The sequence below is a fragment of the Brienomyrus brachyistius genome, chromosome 22 (genome assembly GCF_023856365.1).
Source record: "Brienomyrus brachyistius isolate T26 chromosome 22, BBRACH_0.4, whole genome shotgun sequence".
NCBI lineage: Eukaryota > Metazoa > Chordata > Actinopteri > Osteoglossiformes > Mormyridae > Brienomyrus > Brienomyrus brachyistius.
The window spans coordinates 11,234,167-11,256,667 of NC_064554.1; the positions used below are offsets into that span (position 1 = coordinate 11,234,167).

Sequence of the window (22,501 nt, forward strand, 5' to 3'; positions counted from 1 at the left end):
TTCCCGTGTCTCCTTTTAAAAATGAATCTACAACACCACCCCCTATTCCCCAGGGCACATATATTAAAACCAAGCATAATCTCATACACGCAGCGCTATCCGTGAGGCGAGAAAGAAGCGGGAGAATGGCAATTTTAAATTAAAAAGAGCCGTACGAAGACATTGGCTTAGAAGCTCCCTGTCAGTGTCATTTGACAGGGTTTTGAAACATTGAAGGCTGTGTTACTTTTGTATCATTTTCCACAGTGATTCTTGCTCCGGGACGTTAATGTATCACATGGGTTTTTCGGGACTTACGGCGTCCTGTCAGAATTGTACTCCGAATGGGAGACATGCAGCCATAAATCTGCAGGACTAGCGAAGCCATGCTGTGGATTTGCCCTCGGTTTGATCAGGCAAATTTGCTGGCCTGATCCCACAGACTGGAGTTAACGCCTGAAAAACCCTGGGATACTATAGGAAATCAGAAGGGAAACTATCAAATAAAACAAGAGCACCAATAAAGACTATTGCCAATATGTCACGTATGTCCCCAAAAAGTGAATTAGTGTGACAAAGAGAATATTCCAGAAGTGTACTATTACTGGAGTCTGGTCTTGCACACTTCATTTCATGTGACAGGTGGCTCATGTAATGCAGCAATCCCGGAGAATACCCACAATGCCTGTGGTGGATTGAACACTGGGTGCCAATGTACAGCTTTGAAGCTCTTTTTAAGTGACTGCTTTGTGTCACCGCTGTGTGACAACCTGTGTTCTCCCCGCGCCTTTTGTAAAAGCCTGATGACCTTTTATGTGCAATTAAGCGCAGAAATCACAGATACCCAAATTTAAAAAGGTCCACATCTGTTCCTATAGAAGTGCGGCAGATTTGAATACGAAGGGACGGGACGCCTCGACGGCTTTGAGTGACGTGCTGTTACATTGATTGTTTTGTTGTGCTGGTTGTTTACGGGTTTTCCTGGGACGCACTGTCGTTAATGCTGTGTTAGGCGGAGATTTCCTTCTAGGCGTAAAAGGAATGTGTCACAAAGTACTTTATAACATTACTACACGATTCAATTAATGTATACAAACACTTTACACCGTTAAAATGTAGCCTCCTGATCGCTCTCAGGGGATCCGCCGGGGGGAGGGGACGCTCCTCTCTTTCTGGGTAGCCTGTGAGATAGTGCTATAACATCCCCAGAAATGTAGGGTACCTCAATGCGCTGCCATCATTTGTTTTGGGCTCAAACCTTTTTTGGTTTGAATGGTTCGAGTCCGATTCCAGCGAAGAAGGTCACACGTGAGCCGCGCTGGCGACATGGCGGGTGGGAATTTGGCAGGATTTCCCGGTAACCTTGGGAAAGGGGCAGAGGAGTCTCGGATGCAGAGATCTGTCAAAAATACCCGCAGGTGTGAACACACTCAGAAGGAATGGGAAGCAGGGTGTTCGGGCACGGAAAGGCAGCCAGCCGAATGACTGTCACCGGCAGAGCCCGGCGGGGAGGACCCGCAAATGTAACCTCCCTTTCAGAACATTCCACAGGCACCCTATATGCTATCTACGGCGTAATTAGGGCCGCAGTATTGAATCACCAAGCGTCGCTGATCTTTCTGTTGATGCAAAAGAGTAAAACTGATGCAATGTGACATCTCACAGCTAAATGAGCATCGCCTGTAAAACTGACCTTGCCACTTGTAATTGACTTCTAATAGGTTTCTGTTAGCGAAGTCCCCGGATTAAATACGTTATCCCATTTGTAGCCATGTATATCAGCTCTACTGATCTTTTTCGAATTACATCGAAAATGGCACCGCTTGCTCTCACAGCTCTCCCAGCGCATAAAAATCATTTTTAAATGTCTCTCGACAAAGGTGGATCATAAATATTTTAATCTGAAATTTTCCCGAGCGCAGGAATATTAAAAGGCGCAGGGTCAAGAGCCCGCTTTCGGGTTTGGGTTTCTGCTCCTACGGATTCTGTCGGCTGCTCCCTGGAAGATCATCGATCGCCCGTCAGACGTTTTTCCAGAGTAAGAAAACGGACAGATATCAAATAGCGCTTAAGCGCTACGATCACCTTGGCTGCACACACCGTAGTTCCGACAGGCGACTTTCACTCTCATGCTAAGGTCTCTACATATTAACTTCCCACTTCTTCAGCACAGTCTTTTTCCTTCGCATCGGGACTCAGAATTCCCCGCTGGGTTTATACGAGTGAGTAAATAGATGCTCGTCGCTCTTCCGCTAACAGTATAATTCTCTTACAACAATTGGCGGTATCGATCTTGCGCGGACCGGGCCTGTTTGCCCATAATGTTTCATGAAGCTTGTGCGCTGGGCTCCTTCTTTCCGTGCGCTAGGCTGTCAGCTTCTCTCCGCCGGGAGAACTCTGAGCCAGCAGAGCCCAGGGACCGCCGAGCAGAGCGGCAGAGACATGCACACCTGCTCGCAGTACAACAGCTCCAGATCAACAGAGATTCTACAAACCCTCCCCCAATCTGTGGCTGCGTTTCTGCTGTAGTTGTAGGTGTCGGACCCCCACAGGCCAGGCAGTTTTCAGTAAAGGGTGTGACTGAATTAAGTTCAACATAAAAGCCATGGTATAAACATAATAGGATAGACAATGCAACATGGACTCATGGCCTCCTTAACATTGTGTTTTTTTTATGTTTCCTGATGCGGTTCCCTTCCTGCACCCCGATTTGCACCTCGCATTAACCCGTCTGAGAGGGAGGCAGTGACATTGACCACAGAGAGGGATGCGGTTACCGTTGTCCATCGCTCTCATAGCTACCATGTGTCGTGGTGAGTTCCCAGCATGCACTGCAGTTTTCCTCAGACCCTCCTTCCTCCTACCTCCCCAGACCAGGGCAGGGTGGGCCACTCTAGTATCAATGTGGTCGATCGCCTTGGCACAGCTCTAGGAGCCCTGCAGTTTCTATATTTAGAGATCGACTTTATATAAGTTTAGGTGAATCACTCGCGTTGACTGATTCCCTCACTTTCCCTGCAGTGTGTGCGCGCACAGACACATGCACATACGCACTTTAATTTACTCCTCTGTCTGTCCGTCCTTCCTCTCCTAATGCAGGAATAGGGTTCCGCCTTCTTTTATCAGACGTCTTACTCGCTTGCCTGATTATCGGCAGCCGAAGATCGATGAGGAATGCGGAGACGTCTTTTCTCAACGACTTGCAGGGATTCCTACAGGAGGACTGACGACCTCGTCCATACACAGATGGGTGTGGGGTTGCAGACCACACTGAAAATACATGGGCTCCAGGGATCGAGCAGCATGCCGTCGTAGACCAGCGGGGATGAGGAGCCCGGGTTTTAATAAGCCCCCTGACATGTACGCATAGTGTAACAGAGAGAGAGAGAGAGATCAGCGGAGGAGCAGGGACAGAGGCTCGGAAAGCGCTATATATATCTGTAAGGGATGCATGCGGACCCTGGGGCAGCAGAGCCTTCACAGGTGTAGGCACACACGGTGTGGGAGAGAGAGCAAACAGGAACCTGGTCATCTTGGTCACCTACTGATACACCCGGGAGATGACCTTTGACCCTGCCTCCTTACAGTTGATGAGCTTGTTACCATTCGCACCTGGGACCAGAGGGCTGCCTATCCATAACCCCCCCCAGTGCTGCCTGATTCCCATCAATGTCGCGTTCAGCCAACAAGGGCCATGTGGGGGAAGACAGTCCCTCCGAAATCCAACCGTCTGTCTCTGAAGCGCAAGGATTCACTGCTTGGGAGTGTCACACAGAACTTGCAGGCGGGGGGGGGGGGGGTCTTCTCTGCTGGATTGGGCTGCTTATCACAGACTGTTCCTCTCCGGGCTAACAGGCACTTTGTTTCCATACTGCCAAGCTGCTTCAGACAAAACCAGAGTCCTAGAAGAGCATGTGTAAAACAGAGGGGAGGTGGGGAAGGAGAGAGGATGGGAAGACAGAAGAGGAGGACAGAAGGTGGGAGGACAGAGACACAGAGGACAAGATTGGAGGACAGAGAACAGCAGGACAGAGGGTGGGAAAATAGAAGATGGAAAGACAGAGAATGGGAAGGCAGAGGATGGGAGGAAAGAGGATGAGAAGACAGGATGGGGGACGGAACAGGAAGACAAAGGACGGGAGGACAGCATGGGAGGACAAGAGGACAGAGTACGGGAAAAACGGGATTTGATAAAGGCAGAGTTAAAAGAGCTGCTGCCCCTCAGTGCCAATAGACAATAAATTAGGCGACAGAGCAGCCAGTGAGGGGATCAGCGTGGTCGACATGAGTCGCCTGTTAACTGCAACCATGTTCATTCCTGACTTTGTCCTCCTCTCTCTCTTTGTAGTCCTCACCTCTCTTCCTCCTCTTCCCTCTCTCTCCACTGTCATCCCCACTCCCTCTTGTCCTCCCCTCTCCCTTCTCATCCTCTCTCCTCCCCTCTACTTCCACTGTCCTCCCCTCTCTTCCTCCTTTCCCCTTTCTTCCCTCTCTCCTCCCCTCTTCCTCTGCTGTCCTCCCCTCTCTCTTCCTCCTCTCTCCCTCTCTCCCCACTGTCCTCCCCTGTCTCTCCCCCCCCTCTCTCCTCCCTTCTCTCCTCCCCTCTCTCTCCTCTGCCCACTGCCCTCCTCCCTGGGTATGAAATTACCCACAATCCCAGTCCTTGCATTGTGTTACATCAGATTAAATAAGAGTGGCACATGTCTGCTTTCACATATTGTTCATTGTCAGGAATTTTTAAAGATTCATGTCGCTATTCTCAAGATCCACAAACATGTGAAGTGTTTCTTTTTTACTGTTTCACTAAACAGACAGTTCTGTTTGCCTGTGGGCGCTGCATCATCCAATGGTGTATATTCATTTACTGCCGAATCCACTCTAATCTATATTTCTTAATTCTACATTGTTTAATGAAATACACACATTTGCAGAAGCACAGATAGTATCCATGTGTACATTACTTGTATTTGAGGACAGTGTTGCAGTACCAACTGACAACAACAGAGGGAGTCTATATCTCGATAAGTCCATTCGTAGCGGTGTCTCGGCAACTTGCTCCTTATTTGTAAGACCTAAACACGGTCAGCGCTCCGACAGCTCCCCGCCCCTAATCAGCGGCCCATTTGGTCACTCCACAAGGGGCCGGACAAGAAGAACATGTTGGCCAGAGTCTCAGCAACACCACTGCTGCAGCCAATGGCCCGGCAGCCTGTCACTGAGGCTGCCAGGATCTCATTGTGTCGTTTGGATGAATGGGCAGGTTCAAGCCTTCTGATGGTAGACAAATGTATCAAATTGCTTAATCATTCACCTGACATGCCTCCTTTCTAAATGCAAGACATCCTTATCAGGCGTCATAAACATTCTCTGGAATTTACAGAGGGGGGTCTTAATCCTCTGTCCAGGGCAACAATTCATCGTCATGTTAATCTGTTTAACTAAACAGAGACTAAATCACTCTCGGTGAAAAATTTGTTTTAACAGTGCAGTGTCTTACCGCTTCCTGGTGGTGGCGCTATGCGACTTTTAAGGCAGAATCGAGCGCAAGCGTTTTTGGTTTGTAGTTTTTAGGTAGACCTGTACAAATGGAGGTCGAAATGCTGATCTGATGAACCGGTCTGCGTGAAATCAACCATCACAATGTTAAATAAAGAGCAATCCATCTCACTTACCCCAAGCCTTGCATCCTACAACAAGAAGATGAGATCCAAAAAGAAGCTATTTTCTCCCACTATCAATTCGCGTTTTTCAGTTATCTATTTCGTTTGTTCCCGATCTCTTGGGGTTTCTTGTGGGAAACTGGGAAGGATCTCCAAACCACTGATAGGCTATACGTGCCTATGAAGCCGTGCGCTAAAGTAAAACAAAAAAAAATCAAGGATCTAGGAATATCTAGAAATAGGCACATAGCTAGAATCATGATCTGCTAAAATTACGCATTAAATGTTGCTGACTTGGCAAGGTTTACATATGTATTATATTCTAAATATATTCTGATAATAAATATTATTTGGTTTATTGATCAAATGTGAAACGGCATTAGTCAGTCCTGAGGTTCCAGTTACCTTTCATGAAATATCACGGAGGTGCTTTGTTTCTTTCTCGGATACTTCCTGTTGACAGATATAGCCCGGGAAAAGAAATAAGAAAACTCTTTTTGCAGTAAATTGCACTGGGGACCTGGGAGCCGAAGAGAGCCGATAAGATAACGGCAGTGACGATCAGGACCGCGGAGAGCACCCGAACATGGGGGTGCGGGGGGGCGCCAAAGGTGTAGGTCTATAAGGTACCGACGCGGCCTTACATGTAGCTACTTCACGTGTTAGCATATAATCTACCCAGAAATCGTTGCGCGGTTTATTGATTTTCACGGAATGCACAGAAATACTCGTACTGTTTTACTTTAAAACCTCGATCAAAATCTCCCGAGTACTGCTACTGTAAATAACATTCCGAGCAATCCGGTGTATAATTCGGGGTATTTTGTAGTACCTGACAATAAATGAACAGAGACATTAAGATGCGCACAATAATTCATAACATTTATTAGGCCTATATTATAATCATAACATAATAAATGTTATATATAAAACATTGTTTCAATCTATATTCTCTCAGACGGGAAACGCTCCATGAATTTTCTGACATTTCTTCTTAGTTCGGTTTCTTTCCGCCACCTACTGGTGAAAACTGTATCGGGCAATATTGTCTTGGAGAACTATGATGTAAAGTTGTTGTTATTGTTATTACCACTCTCTGTCATGCTAAAATATGAGCACCGACGTATCTGTTATCCACTCGACAACCTTAGACGAGAATGACACTTTGATTAACAAAATAGTTGTCCTGCGTGAGTAAGCCATTTTTCACATTTCTGCACGCACCGAGGTAACCTTAATTTGATAAAAGTGACACGCGGAAGAAGTCTCTTACCGAAAGCCATTTCTTCTGAATTCCTGGACGTCGGTTTCGGTTCATCTAGAATAGTATTTAAGCAACTGTGTTCCTTCAAAAGACATCAGACGCACCTCAGTATAGCGCGAGTTATTGTTGTGGTGGAGACGTGACAGGTGTGAAGCCGGTTTGTTTAATTCTCATCTTAATTTACTAATGTCTTAATCGGTAGCGTAAAGTGTACTGGAAAAAAAAACTGATGTCTGAAGCCCACTGTCCAGGGGGTGACAAAATGAAAACGGAAAATGACACAGAAAGGCCGACTTTGAAGAATATCCTTCAGCAGCCTGGAAATGACATATGTGCAGATTGTGGGGCGCCTGGTGAGTGAAGTTCTATATAACGATGATAAAAGCTGCTGCAAAGGATATCGTAAACTGTCTCGCTCATTTTTGTTAATTAAAATAACGCAGGACAAACAAACGCAGGCACCGGCGACTCAGGTGTGAAAAGCTATTCCTTTTACTGCACGGTTTGATGTTCAGTATTATTTGCAGTTTACGTTTTGGATGTGAATACAGGTTTTTCTGTGGATGTAGCATACTTTTGAAAAGCTATAGGCATTGCCGGTGATTCAGCCCTTAACAGGTTTTGCGTGGTGACACAAATGACTTGCTTACTGACGATAATAATGCATGCAGGCGAGGTAAACTGCAGCCCTGAATGGACTTTTGTAAGACTGGACATAATGACCGTGGCTAGATTACCTGCTATATAAAGCGCCACGATTGTTCCCAGATCAGGTTTTTCTTGTACCGCTTGTGTAAACTGCGAAAAATTTAACCCCGCAGCGCCCAGGGCCATTTCTCGTTTTAACCAGCTCATTTAGTAGGCCGTTATAACGAGACAGGCCTGCTTCCATATTTCGTTGTAACGAGATGATCTCGCATCTCGTTATAACGAGAAACGTATCTCGTTACTGCGATATAGTTTTAACGTTATAAAGCTATACTTTATCGAGAAAGTGGGCAAATTTTATTATGGTGGAAACGATACACTCCCGTAGCACCATGCATGGACTGATATCGAATAAATATTGGCGCAGTTGCTTTTTTTTCTTTAAACATATAGAATTACACTTCGCAATTAACAGGACACGCTTTTCCTAAGAAGGTACGTCTGTAACGTAAGTAGGCTACAACATTCTATGATGATGTCTTACCGATTAATTGCAACATATATTTAACTACTGTAATTATACGTGTAGTTACGGAATTAATTGGGTAATAAGTGCCACGACCCCTTTTTTTTATTGTTTTATGACCAGCACGATTAATCAAATTGTGGGAGATTATTACCACTTTCCTCTCGTACTGAAAAAATATAGCGCGAGGATTCACTGCGGTAAAGATGGCATAGGCTCGCCTTGGTCCACAATACAGAACACAAGCTCGAATGGAGAAAAAGCGCAACGTTTAGATTAACAGGGTATTTATAAACACAGTCAGAGCGGATGATGGGAATGGGCCGGAAATCGAGGCTGGTAACGCGACAAGGAACAGGAGCTATATAGCAGCGGCCGCAGGGAGTGAAAGACGCGCATATCTTTCACACGAGTGCGAACCGACCGCGGTTTAAGCCCGCGGGCTGTCCCTGCTATGCCATCCGGCCGGACTGCATTTCCGTGCTCTGTTGTCACTAAGCTCGTTGTCTTTGGAGTGATCCGGAAACCTCTGTCACTGGAATCACGTGCAGACCGGTCGGATTAACCGAATTTTCAATGACTTCCTCCTTCCACTCCCCTTGGTCGTTTGTTTGCCTCCTCACCAACGCCCGGCCACATGCTCGTCTGTCTTCTCGCTCCCATGTTCGCCGTCTCTAGCGGCTCGAATTCGCCAGTGCTCTGAGAGAGAGCCAGGACAGCATGCTAAGAACTAACCTGACGGGAGACTCGGAACCAGCCGAGATGCTGAGCCGGACCCACAGAAGTCCCCAGCTCTTACTGGCCATCTCTCTGCACCTCCTCAGAGCCGCAGTGGGGCTCCTGCACATTGGGAGTGCTTCTCTGTCATGGCTGCTCGGGTGTCCACATGACCTTCATGGAGGCCAGCAAGATCAAGCCCCTGATCGAGTCTAAGTGGACGGACTCTGAAATGCAGGTGGGTGCCATCATTAGCCAAACCCCACGCCACGTCGAACCTGTGAAGCCGACTGCATCCTGCCCCATATATGTAACAGTTAGGCTATGAGTTTTACAGTCATTTCCCTGCAAGATTGTACCTGCCTTGAGGTGTGCAGGAAGACACACAGCCTGAATCTTTAGTTGGATCCACAAGAACTGGCTCCAGCACTTGACAGTGACACTGTCACATGTGCAGGGGTCATGGCGCCCCCCCCCCCCCCCCAGCTGACTTAACCAGAGCTTCCCACTGTCTTTTTCAGTTCCTGGCAGCCCACGGGAATGAAGTCGCCAAGCTTAAATATGAACCGGCCGTTCCCATCTACTACCACCGGCCTAAGTTCCTGGAAGCGCAGTGAGTCCTCCCAATCTCCCCCAGTTGAGTGGTTGAGAGTTTAGTGACAGTCCCCCTTGCCGCCATCTCGATAAGCTTCACCCTTCTCTTCCATAGACGTTACCCCATTGATGTCCTCGTTGCCATTCCAGACAGCGTAACAGTAGCTGAAGTTTAGCGAGATCAGACACACAGTGCAAGAGCAGCCCTAGGACCTGCTTCCCAAATTCACAGCATGCTGTTTACTCGCCTTAATATTTATCTGCTCAGCAGAATTGAGCCACATCCTGTTCATATTACGCTGCCTTTTTTCCCATCTTGTTTTTGGAGTCCTTGGCTTTTCCGTACTTGCTTGCGTCTGTTTGGTTAAGGGAGGGGCTGGCTCTGCTGATGACATCATAGCAGTGCCTGGCCCCCTGTAATTAGTGACAATTAATCGTCGCCGAGGTGTTTTCACACAGAGCTTAGCGTCATGCTATTGCTTGAAACAGAAAAGACTGATAATCCTACTCGACCTTGCTGATCCTGCCAAAATGGACCCGCAGAGTATGATTTCAAGCACTTGTGTCTGTGAAAAGTGCTTCATAAATAAATTTGACTTACTTACTCACGCCTCGTTTTCCGAACTCCACCCTCTGCAGCTCCTTCCCTCTTCACTGGTGCCGCAGAAAATATTCTTCATGCTCCAGTTTCACCCTGAGTGTTAAACTGCCTAACGAGGTGTGGCAATTGCAAGTCAAGCGAAAACCTCAATCCACGCTACAGTTTATACATAAACAGACTTATTTACATATATATAAACACTTCTGCCTTCTTTCATCTTCACCGTCTCTGACTGGTCCCCCCATTGGTTGGCCCATCAGGGTCTTGTCTTCATTGTCTTTGATTGGTTCCTCTGTTGATTGGCTCTCAGGGTCCTGAAGGAGCAGTGGATTAAAGCCAAGTACGAGAGACAGGAGTTCATGGATCCCATGAAACGGCAGACCTACCAGGAGGGTGAGCCCAGGGCACGCTGGCCCACGGATCCGTGATCTGGTTACCAACGAGGAGGGTGTCACTGAAGGAGGGGTCTGGGGGCCTCAGGTGACGGTGAGTGTGGTCCTTGCTATTGCAGAGCTGAGGGAGGGCTATCTCATGAAGAAAGGTCGGGACAACATGCAGTATTTGAGCCGCAGGTTCGTGCTCACAGAGAAGGAGGGAACGCTGAAGTACTACACAAAGGAAGATGTGAGTCACAGGTTCCTCACACAGAAGCAGCACTGGCTAGAGCTAAACTCTGCAGTTATCTGTATGAACCCCGTCTCAACACATTTCCTTCTGTTCCAACTCCAGTGTTGTGGAAACAGAAAAGCTTTGACTACTTGGAGATTAATTTGCTCTTAGTGCCTGACTGGGGAGTCAAAGCTATGAGAGTGAGCTCACCTCCCATTATTCACCTCATGACCTGACTGTGACCTTTATCACCTCCCATTATTCATCTCATGACCTGACTGTGACCTTTATCACCTCATTACCTGACTGTGACCTTTATCACCTCCCATTATTCACCTATTTACCTGACTGTGACCTTTATCACCTCCCATTATTCACCACATGACCTGACTGTGCAGAAACTTGTAGATGCAGATGAACCTTTTTTTAATGATCTCCATTCCTTGTGCCTCCTTCCTCTGATCTTGTCGCCCATGATGACCAAGAACAAAGTGCCCAAAGTGGTGATCAAGGTGGACGTCATCAACGCTAGCTTCCAGCCGGAGAAGATCGGTCATGTCAACGGGCTGCAGATCAGCTTCCTGAAAGACAACAGGACACGCAACCTCTTCCTCTACCACGAAGATGGCAGGGTGAGCTGCATGCCTGGAAGGAGCCTTTCCCTATCGTGCTCCGGTTGCCGCAGCTGAACACCATGTCTCACTCCAACAGGTGATGGTAGACTGGTTCAATGCCATCAGAGCCGTTCAGTTCAGGTGGCTGAAGCTGGCCTTCCCCGCGGCAGCAGACCATGAGGTTTCCTTCCTCTTTCCTGTTCCTTACCCACCCCGCTCTCTTCCTCGCCATCTTACCCCAAATCCCATTCATTCTCTGCGTTTCCAACCCTCAGCTCACCACCAGAATGATGAGGATGTACGTGAAGGAGGGTTTCATGGAGAAGACTGGGCCACGGGTAAGATTTTGACGCCGTGCTTGGAACGGCCTGACGCACCCAGCAGCCACAAGGCAGTCAGGCGGCAATGTTAAGTCCCGAAATACAGCCTGATAATGAGCACAGGCAGCCTCTCCAGTTAGACTTTTCATTTCCATTTGTCCCAAGTGTACAAGAGAGCAGATGGCTCCAGGCGTTTGAAGTGGCCCATTAAGATTAGATTGTGTTTGTCGGTGATGGGGGGGGCTGAGGTTTGGAAACACATAGAGGGTGGAAATATCACCCCAAGCAGCTCTAAACCAATGGGCACCAACAGAGTAACCGATGGGAAGCTCATCGGTGATGGACAGCACATGGACGCCGACATCAAAGCCTCATTTTTCCCCTTTAGTTTCCATAGGGACTCGTGTTGAGGCCATGGCTGCATTGGAGGTCCTTGCTGATCTGACAGAGGGTGGAGGTAGCAGCTCAAGCAGGGAAAGCGACCTCATGGTGGCCCATAAGCTACCCAGTGTCACCCTCTGCTCTCTCCTTCTGCAGCAGACGGAGGTCTTCAAGAAGCGCTGGTTCACACTGGACAACAGACGGCTGATGTATTTCAAAGACCCTCTGGTAAGTCGCATCCAACGGGACCTGAACGCCGGCCTCACGGCTAAGCGTTCGCATGTCACCGCAGGAGAAACGGACAGGAAACACTGAGACGCTGACGGAGCGGCAGTCAGAGAAATGCGCTCCGCCCTGATCTTAGATACCGCTCTTGCCTTAGATGTTCACGGTGGTTAAATTATTCCTGGGTGCAGAGCTGATTTCCTGTCATCAGCCTTTTCTCCGTCATCTTAGTCTGATCAAAGACATTTGTTGCTGGCACGTTAGAACCAAACAAAACGATAGCAGGAAGAACATAGTGATGACAGAGTGTTATAACCATGTAGACGCGGTGATGTAAGGAATCTGCTAATGTTACCAGTCTGCCCCCGACACCCCAAGCCCACACCCACTGTTTCCTTACGTGACACCCAGGATGCCTTCGCCAAGGGGGAGCTCTTTCTCGGCCAGAAGAACATGGGCTACAGCGCCTGCCCAGGGATGCCAGAGGGCACGCAGTGTGGGGAGTGGTCACACGGCATCACCGTGACGACGCCCGAGCGCAGCTATGTGTTCACCTGCGAGTCCGAGGGGGATCAGCAGGACTGGTTGCGCCACTTCAACCAGGTCATCGACTTGGTGATGTCACCGCAGGACTTTGCCAGTAAGCAGCCCCCCCCCCCCGAAAAAAAGGCACGCATGTACATATGCAGGCAGTGTCCGTAACTCCATCCCCCTTCCTTTTGCAGTGGAATCCTTGCTCAAACATAGATGAAAAGATAGCCTGTCAGCCATCACGGCCCTTCACCTGCCAGACAAGCAGGGGACTACAGTACCCACCTCTTTTCAAGTTTCCACGTGGACTACAGCACCCATCTATACGGCCATGTTTGGACTACATTCCATCACCCGAAAACCAATCAGATCCAATCCTTCCTAGTCATCACTCTAACAGTGCTGTCACATTGGTTGCTAGGGATTATTCCTCATAAATTCATTGGCACATTTATAGTAAAGTATTTTGCCATTTGCATTCAAGATACATCTAAATGTTTGTTTAGAATCAAAGGCAAGCTTGAGATGCTTTTTTCTGTTGTTCCCGATTGCCATGTACTAAGACCAGTGATTCTGAGATATTACCCACAGATTTCCGCTGTTCCTGTAACCTTCTCCCTGATTACATCTACCAGTGCAGTGTTGTCTGATAATCTTGGATTTTTGAAGAACAAAGAGTAACAATGCTGCCCTCTACTGCCTATAAAAAGCATTTTCGGTTTTACTTGGAGCTGCGCTGGGTGTTGAGTGCTGCTACATCGTGCTGACTGTGGCACTCCTCTCTGAGAAGGGATGTTGGTGGAGGCCGGTGCGGGGGCTGAGCGGTGAAAGTGAGGGACATGATGCTGCATGATACATGACGAGTGAAACGATAGACAGGGCAGAGACTCAGAGAGACATCAATGCTGACACAAGGCTGTTCAGAGCCAAAAGCCAGCAATTAGCAGTTTTATTGAGTGGGTAGACAAACAGACCTGGAATGGTTCCCACGAGCAGAAACATCCCATTTTAAGGATGAGTAACACCTTTTGATGGGAAGACCTTCTCACAAATCATATGAAGCTCAACTCTGGCCTAACATCCTTTATCCTTCCCATGATGCTTCACTCATTCGGTATGGCCTGGTTGGCTATGCGACAGCGAATCACACTCAGCAGGTGTGTTTCTAATGGGAGGTGTATGCGGGTGCTGCAGTTTAGGGTGAGCAGCAGGCAGCCGGCGAGGCGGAGGACCACAGGCCTGTCTGCGGCCGGGGCAGTCCGCGCTACTTGATCTCAAGGGTCTGGATCTTGATGTCGCCGATGAAGTTGAAGTAGTTGTACTTTTCGTCGCCTAGGCGATTGGGGAACTTGATTGCACAGCCGTCAGGGAGGCTGACCTGGAATTCTTGGTTGTTAAAGGTGACCAGAATCTGCCATTGAGACAGGAGAGTGAAATAAAGGCATTTAACAGAGCAGAAATGTGAAGCGCTACTGAAAATTAGTGCCGGGTTCTGGACAACGGGGAACTCAAGCAAACAGTTTTCAGGACAAAATGAGAAGTGGCACCCCTGACTGTATGAGACCGAGTACTGAGAGGGCAGCTTTCCGAGGGGGGCTCTCACCTCAAAGTGCCCCCCCTGCTGGAAAGGGAAGATGTCCACCCGCTGCTCCTCGCACCAGCTGCCCCCTTCATAGGAGTTACACACGACGGTGTGCTGGTCCCCGTGGGCGTCGAAACGTGGGTTCAAGTGTAAAGCGAGGTTATCCTCTCCACGGCCGATATTGATGGCAAAGCTGTGGGTTTACGTGCAGGAGCCTGGTTACATGTGAGGCTGACAGCAGACATTTAACAGGAGAAAAGATAATCCTTTAATCGGAAAACTGAGTCTGATGTCATTTCTGAATGAATGCCACTGATCCTTATCCCAGTAGAACAAAACAGAAACACGCTCAATTTTGTTGACCTCAAGAATGACTTCTTCCTTCATAGAACATGTGATAAACTTGCATATGATACTGGAAAATCAGTGTTCAAATTGTGTCAGAGGTCTTGTTGGTCCCTCTAGTGGCCGGTGCAAGCATGACATGTTGCATAAACGTAGGACAGGGGTTGCCAACCTTAATAACAGTGAGAGCTATTGCTACAAAGGAAGTAGTCTGGGGAACCATGTATAATATGGTAAAAATTGTTGGTGAAAGGTGGTTGACTCTGTTGGGGCAGGTCATTAGTGCCCTGTGCACAGTGAAGGTGGTTGATTGTGTTGGGGCAGGTCATTAACGCTCCGTGCACAGTGAATGTGGTTGACTGTGTTGGGGCAGGTCATTAACGCTCCGTGCACAGTGACTGTGGTTGACTGTTGGGGCAGGTCATTAACATCCAGTGCGCAGTGAAGGTGGTTGCCTGTGTTAGGGCGGCTCATTAGTGCCATGTGCAGTGAAGATGGCTAACTGTGTTGGGGCAGGTGATTAACGCTCCGTGCACAGTGAACATGGTTGACTGTGTTGGGGTGGGTCATTAGTGCCGTGTGCAGTGACTCACTCTGCGGCCTCGGGCTTAGCAACACCTGAGACCTTCAGTGTCTGTCCTGCCTTGAAGGACATGTTCATCACGACGACGCCCTGCGAGAAGCAGACAAAGCGGACAGTTAACCTTCGGCACGGGCACTTCAAGGTTGCCAGGACACAGATGCCAGAATAACGACATATGTTGCTGTTTTGCACAGTATATTATGAAATGTGTGCCTAAATGCAGGAGAACCATAAAATGCACTGAAAGGTAAACAAATTCTACATATTTAGGTTACTTCTGGCCTGTTTTATTTACACACAGCGGCAGAGCTTGTGAGTCCGCTCCCAGCTCCAGTGTCCCTGGGTGGCCATGACACTCTACGTTTCTAATCGCCGTCCTGCTCAGAGGCCATAATGTTTTACGGCAGGAAAGCAGACCTGAAGCAGCCGGCTGCTCCGTATGACCATTTCTACACACACTTGGAGGGACGCGTCTAAGCGGCCTGTAAATCTCAGCACTGTACATTTTTTCCCAGATGGTCATACAGCTGTAAATATTCCTTTAGGAAAAGTGGTAGTAATATTTTCCAGACCGGCTGCGGAAAGTGGCCACCTCTGGTTGAGGGAAAGGCAGCCCAGAATGGACCTGACAGAACCGGATTTAAGGAAAGGCGGCCCAGACTGGACCTGACGGAACCGGATTTAGGGAAAGGCGGCCCAGATGGCGGATTTAGATGGTGCACATGTGGTGGGTCGGACCTATGATATACACCACCCAGTTTGGCTTTAAACCTGCATTCCCCAGTAACATCATACTGTTACGCTCTCACACATAACATTCGGCAGGAAGTATTTATCTTGCACAGGACAGTAGTGATCACATCCAGGAGAAGCCAGACTAAACGGTGCCTGCAGGTCCCCAAAATGGATTAAGGAGGAAAATAATAACGGCTGGGAGAGGCAAGGCTCTCAGTACATCTGTCAAGGCTCAGATGGAGCTTGAGATCAGTGAATTCTTTCCACATGAGTCCCTGGATCTACTGTAAACTTTGGCTTACAGGCGCTGTCCTGGCTGTGCACGGCTCTCTGCCCACAGAAACTCCCACTGCAGTGCTAAGCAGTGCTCCTCTCGACCAGACCTTCAGCTGTGTCTAAAAGCTGCAAATTTCAGCTACTGAACCAAGAGGGGGGGGGGGGGGGGGGCACACAGCTTTAGGCTTGGAAGTGCCACTCCATGTCTAAGGGGGCTGGGCTTGTCCTTCTGGCCATGAGAGTCTGACCCAAGTCGTCCCTGGAAACTGAAAAGACTTCTGGGAAAAGGCAACTGGAGCGTTACTGATTTTATCCTGCTGAACGAATGCTTAACCTTTTCAACTTTTTAAAATTTAACTCTCAATGAATTACTGAGACTGATGTGCATACATCAGTTACTGGGAAGCTCCCCTGCACATATATTAGGTATTAGAAGGCTGGTCTATATTACTTACTAAGACTTTCCTCTATAAAAATTCCTTGCAGCATAGAAAAATACCACAAAAGAAGAGTCACTTTTGCGTGCAGGCTAGAATCGCTTTAAGCCGGGGGCTTTTCCTTGTGATTAGCTATTTTACAGAGATGAGGGTGTGTAATGCAGTTTGCTTGTCTGCGGGGGGATATTTCAGAAGGAGGCGGATTTCTGCTGGACTGCAATGGAGGCAGTTGTTACTGGGGTGAGGCATGTGGGATTAAGGAACATGCAGAGATACCGTCTTCTGTAGGGGATGGTCCCTGTCTGGGGTCTGTATAAAGATTAGGCTGAGTTTGTCTGCATGCACACGGGAGGCGCACAGTGGGAAATAAAAGCCCATCGAGCCTCATCATCCGAGCGCCACATAAAGGCCTGTGGCTGCTGAGTGGCGCACGGAGATGTGGCGGCCATTGCAGAGTCTGGCGCACGCGGGTGTGGGCACGAGGCACGGGGTGGCGCCATGCTGCAGCCCGGAGCAGCTGTGCCCTCCGTCATGCCTGGCCCAACCTCATCCCTACTCATTATCCCCCTCGGAATAAGTGTGCTGCTGGATTACGAGTGTGGGGGCTGAGCGGGGGGCTGAGCGGCTGGCACTGACATACGGACTCACGTTCCGTCTTCTCAGGACAGAAAGTTAAACATCAGAGTGGCATGTTTATTAAACTAAGGCTACATTGTGTTTTAAAAGCTTTCCGCATAATATTAATATATCACACATTTCATTTTTTGCATAAAACTGTAAGGGTGCTAACCTACCAGCAAGTGTGCAAAAACATGGAATCTCAATTCTTTTTATATGAATGAACGAGCAGTTCTGATTCAGTTTTTAAGATTTGCTTCCACATGTGATATTTTCATAATCATTGATAATTGCTGGATTTTCACTCTTTTAAGGGATAAAGGTTTTGCTTTTGCAGGAGACCGATAATCTCTGAAATGCCTCAATGGTATTATGGAAGAGAGGTTTAAAATTCAGATGGGTTTTGTTCCCAAAATCGGCATTGCTATTCAAACGCGCTACAATGACATGCGGCTAGCTAATTTTTCCATGTATACGAATTAAGTCTGTTACTGTTTATCCCAGTAACCAAGACAACAATCTAATTACCCAGCTTTTATTACATGCTTTTAAAAACTTTATGATTAACTATTATTATTATCCTCTCTTATTTAGTTAGGCATAATATTTATATTATTCGCTTAAATTGACAGATGACTTTGCGAAACAATGACGTAACATCTTTGACAGCGCGCGAGGAGTATAAACTTACTTTATAAGTTTTCAGATTTCAGAGCTGATGTGATAGCGGCGTTTAGTCTGCTCATAAAAACGAAACCGCTGTACATATGGAGAGTAAGCCACGGGGGTAACAGCCGCAGTCAGCCGCGCCCCATTAACCAGCGCTATTACGCAGAAATGGACTCGGTTAATAGTACCCAACTGCTTTAACATTTTAACATTGCAAGCGCTGCATATGAGAGGCAGCAATCATGCGAATGAATTAAAAGAGTTCATACTTACACTCATCTCTGCTGTGTCGCGGTTGGTGTACGATCAGCTGAAGTCCGACCTTTTCTGTGTCCGTTTGCTGACAGCCGGGGGCCTGATCCCGGCCCGCACGAACCAATGCGGTATCGGTTATTACAGGCTAACGGAGAGCCAGCAGGCAGTCGACCAATCGTAGGGAGGGAAAGGGGCACCGGGGGCCCCTCTGCGGGGCGGGACGCCTGCAAGAGCTCTCTGCGCGAATACGGCTCTATTTAAAGCAGATACTGGAATGTCATCACTGCTTTTTATGGTGGAGGAAACGGTTAGGTACGAGATCTCGTTGGACGTTAAACGTGAAACGTAAAAAAAAAATTCCAAAATGTTACATCAACTGTACAAGTTTTTAAAAATATACTTGGTCATCTATCTACCTATATATATATAAATATAAAACCTTACAGTCATCAGATTTTTCTCTAGTGTTCAGCTCTACCATTTGTAGCAGAGTTTAACACGTGGCAAGAGAGCAAGTTTAAAACTAGTCAGGCATGGCTGGCTTGCTCAGTGGCGTGGGCTGAGTGGGTTAAACCGGGTTTTGGGCCAGAGATGGACCCTTGCAGGTTATGGAGGACAGAAAACACATTGAAGCACTGAGAGGGCCCCTAGTCTCCCTGCTATGAACATGACCTCACGCTTACTGAATCTCTTCCCTTCCAGCATGTGTGTCCGTCCCTTTTACAGGACAATTTCACTGTTGCCTTCTGTAGACTCTCAGAAAAAAAGTCTTAAGAAAAAAAAATTGTACCTGTGCTTGTCACTGAGGGCCTTGTACCCTTAGCTGCGGGTAATTGTGACTATAAAGTACAGAAATGGATTCCAAGGAACATTTCTGTACCATTGATGGTACATTAATACTGTTTGTACCTTTTGGATGTTCCCCAGAGTCCATTTATGAACCTTAAAGGGTACAATTACAAGAGTACAGCCCCAGTGACAAGCAAAGGTACATCTTTTTACACCTTTTTCTGAGTGCGTAGCTACTTTGCCAAACTCACCACAATGTGAGGTGCGGTTGCCCTTGGTGACGGTTTGTTAGTACAGAGTGACAGGAGTTTTTTTCTCCTTCCTTGGGAGTTCTTGGTTCCTCTCCTCTGCTGTCATTTGACTTACTTTCTTTAATTTCTGTATCACACCACATCCATGTAAAGCACCTTGGGATGATAAAAGAGGCTGCATAAAAAAATTTATTGAATAGAATTAAATACGCATGTCTGTATAGCGCAGGATCAGCATCGCCTTCTCCGAAGACACTACTAAAGCTCTAGGCTCTGTGCTCTCTCTCCTGCGCACTCTCGCTTTTGCAGGTGTCATGCAGCCGCTACCAATATGCGAGACTCCCCCAGAGTCCGGGAGTCCGGGTAGTTGTGTGCTTTGATGCTTTCATTTGTGTGTTTTTGTGTTCCCTGATACAATGTGGCTCAGTGCTACTGTGTGACCACAAGTCTTCTTCTTTTGGTACAGCAGAACTGGGCATTTTACTTTTGTTGTAGCACATAAAAGTTAATATCAAGAACTTCAGGCTTGCTGCAAAATATACACTGTTGATACTCTCCCATGTCTCCCAAATGAAAATGATACATTCCAGGTACTTAATATATTATCAAAATATTTTTATATACATTAAGGGACATGACATGCTACTCCTCCCAAAACTAGGAAAAAATAATACCGTGATATTATACCATCACCATACAAAAAGTGAAAAAAACCGTGATAAGTTTAGGTCATATCGCCCAACGCTAAACAGAAAGGTCCATCTTACCTCGTCCTGGGTGACTATCGGAGAGTAGGTCTGCTACAAGCACCGGCTGGGGATTATTAGCGATAGGAACAACTGCTGCACAAAGAGGCAAATGGCAGCAAAGTTTCATGAATATGGAGCTTACCTGCTACCGGCCAGATTATTATGGGATGTTTCACTACCTCGTATAGCTGGGTATTTTAAAGCATCTTGCTCAAAGACACCTCAGAAATCGCACATGGGGATTTGAACTGAAGACCCTAAGTCAGTATTTCCCAGTCCAGACCTTGGGGAACTACAGACAGCCCCTGTTTTTGGTTCCTTCCAGCTCCTGGAGCAAAAACATGGACTTTCCGATAGGGAGCAAAAATGTAGACTGACTATGGGTCCCCAAGGACCAGATTGGGAATCACCGCCCTAGGTCATGAATCCTTACATTCTGTACAGTTCTGTACTTCAAGCCGCATGATTTTCGGCTTTATGGGATTGTGGGTATGGAAAGACACTGTGAAATTCAGTGGACAACCCATCTGGTTACAGTCCTCGAGCACTCAGCCTCGTGCGTACACATCGGAATGGAGCGGGTGGGCTGTCGGCCAACTGCCTGAAAGCGAGTCGCTGCAACCACGTGGCACCGCAAGGAGGACCCCCACCCCCACACACACATCACCGTTCAGCCCTGCAAGCATGCCTGCCTCAGACTTACCGCCCCAATTTTCCTTTTATGGTCATGGCTTTGGCAGCTATGGAAAAACTCCGCTAAATTCACCTCCAGCTAAATTCAGCTCTTATCATGTGGGTTTGTTTGATTATGCTTCCGGCCTAACAAGTCCAGAGCGATCTGCTTAGTTCACATGCTTGTTCAGTATGATTAAGGCTTTCAGACACATTTTTAAGCACCTCACTGAGTGGTTCTAGATGGAGGCCCGGCCTGGGCCCTGTGCTGAGCCTTAACCCAGGTCACCCTCTGCATCTGCTTCAGGCTTCTGGTGGATACGAGGAACACACACCAGCAACGACACTTCAATCACAAAGGCTGTAGGCAACAGCACCCTCTAGTGTTAAGTCTAGGCATAGCAAGTGAACATTATTAATTTGTGCGGTGGCTGTAGATCAGGGCCCCCCCCTAACAATGTTTTCACTGAGGGCCAAATTCCATCTGCAGTACAAAGCCAAGGTCCACTGTGACCAGGTTATGGAGCGTAGGGTGCTGATGAAGGCTGACTTACAGAAGGATGGGTGGGTGGGGTTCGGTGGAACAGCAGCCAATGAGCACGTCTGATATGACTGGAGCAAACCAATGAAACGTCACGCTGTGCTACCAGCCAATCACATTCTTGTCAAGTGAGACTTACTGTACATTTACCAGCCACTTTTACTGGAATAATCCGGGTCAGGTTCCTCACAGCAGGGAAATCATCAGAATCATGTTCTAGTTTGCCGACAACATGTTTGGTTAGGAAACTGCATAAACGTGCAGCTTTTGACAGTAATCCCCAGCTCTAATTAAGTCAGTTTAACCGAGACATCCAAGTGCCCGTAAGCTTTTACTGAGGAGAGATAAACCTCCGCAAAGCTGCTTCAAAGGATCTTAACATCTGAGCTGTTTACAGACATCAGCTGTGTGCCGCTTAACCCCAGATGCTGTCCCACACATAACTACTGGGTAAACTTGTTATTGCTGAAGCATTTCACTTCATGGTCTCCTAATCTCATATTTGTATTAAGCGGCAGCAAATCCAGCTGTACTCATTGTGATCTCCGCTCCTGCTGCTCACTGTCACCCCCTGCAGGTGGACAGTAACAGGGCTCAGGGGAGATGGCCAACACCTTAGCTGCACTCTCTCCCGCAGTCCTCCTGTTCGTGCTCATCTTGAAAACAGACTCCAACCATCCTGGGCATTCAACGAAGAGGCAGGTCAGCAGGACGTCCACCAACAGCAGGGAATGTCCCCTACAGCCAAGCGGGCGAGTTCTGTTCACCACTGTCGGGAGCAGATTCATTAAAGGATCTGCTTTTTGGCGATTTATGGTTCTCATTTCTGTGAGAAACAGCAGGTTTGTTGAATGTGCATTACAGATGCGGGGGGCAGAGAGGATTTTCTGAACATGCCTGTCGGCCAGCATGCGATCGCCCACCCGTGCTCATGCTTGAGAGGACGTGACCCTGGGCAGCTTCCCAATCCCCAATTCACAAACACATGATATGCACTGGCCCACGTGGCCGGGCTACTTAAAGGAGGGGACAAAGGCCACATAGAGCACCTTCCTGCCATCCATTCTGCGAGCCTGCTGGGGAAGGTGCTCAGGTCATCACAGATGCCCCGGCAAAACCGGCCACTCGTGGGTACGGCCAGGTCATCACAGAGGCCCTGCCCAAACCGGCCACTCGTGGGTACGGCCAGGTCATCAGAGGCCCCGCCCAAACCGGCCACTCGTGGGTACGGCCAGGTCATCACAGAGGCCCCGCCCAAACCGGCCCACAGAACATTGCACATGTGAAGGTGTAGGATGACACGGCTCACAGACACCCATCCATCACAGCT

The 22,501-nt window shown here is 47.9% G+C and overlaps 2 protein-coding genes and 1 long non-coding RNA gene across 3 annotated transcripts; 1 reads left to right on the plus strand and 2 right to left on the minus strand.

Moving 5' to 3' along the window:
* Positions 1–5,482: 5,482 nt before the first annotated feature.
* On the minus strand, positions 5,483–6,095 carry LOC125718533 (uncharacterized). Its single transcript, XR_007384838.1, has 3 exons — positions 6,045–6,095; positions 5,652–5,832; positions 5,483–5,556 (listed from the first exon to the last, which is right to left on the minus strand). It is a non-coding gene; the product is annotated as an uncharacterized LOC125718533 (long non-coding RNA).
* An 887-nt stretch (positions 6,096–6,982) lies between these two features.
* On the plus strand, positions 6,983–13,393 carry LOC125718528 (arf-GAP with dual PH domain-containing protein 1-like). The gene is made up of 11 exons (XM_048992438.1): positions 6,983–7,256; positions 8,902–9,032; positions 9,316–9,407; positions 10,300–10,382; positions 10,501–10,613; positions 11,084–11,230; positions 11,310–11,393; positions 11,488–11,550; positions 12,070–12,141; positions 12,550–12,778; positions 12,864–13,393. Exons 1-11 carry the CDS (start codon positions 7,133–7,135, stop codon positions 12,887–12,889), a joined length of 1,164 nt encoding a protein of 387 aa, XP_048848395.1. The 5' UTR covers positions 6,983–7,132; the 3' UTR covers positions 12,890–13,393.
* A 195-nt stretch (positions 13,394–13,588) lies between these two features.
* Positions 13,589–18,375, minus strand: LOC125718532 (beta-galactoside-binding lectin-like). The gene is made up of 4 exons (XM_048992442.1): positions 18,188–18,375; positions 15,190–15,269; positions 14,273–14,444; positions 13,589–14,080 (listed from the first exon to the last, which is right to left on the minus strand). The coding sequence occupies exons 1-4, from the start codon at positions 18,191–18,193 to the stop codon at positions 13,934–13,936; spliced, it is 405 nt and encodes a 134-aa protein (XP_048848399.1). The 5' UTR covers positions 18,194–18,375; the 3' UTR covers positions 13,589–13,933.
* Positions 18,376–22,501: the final 4,126 nt, after the last annotated feature.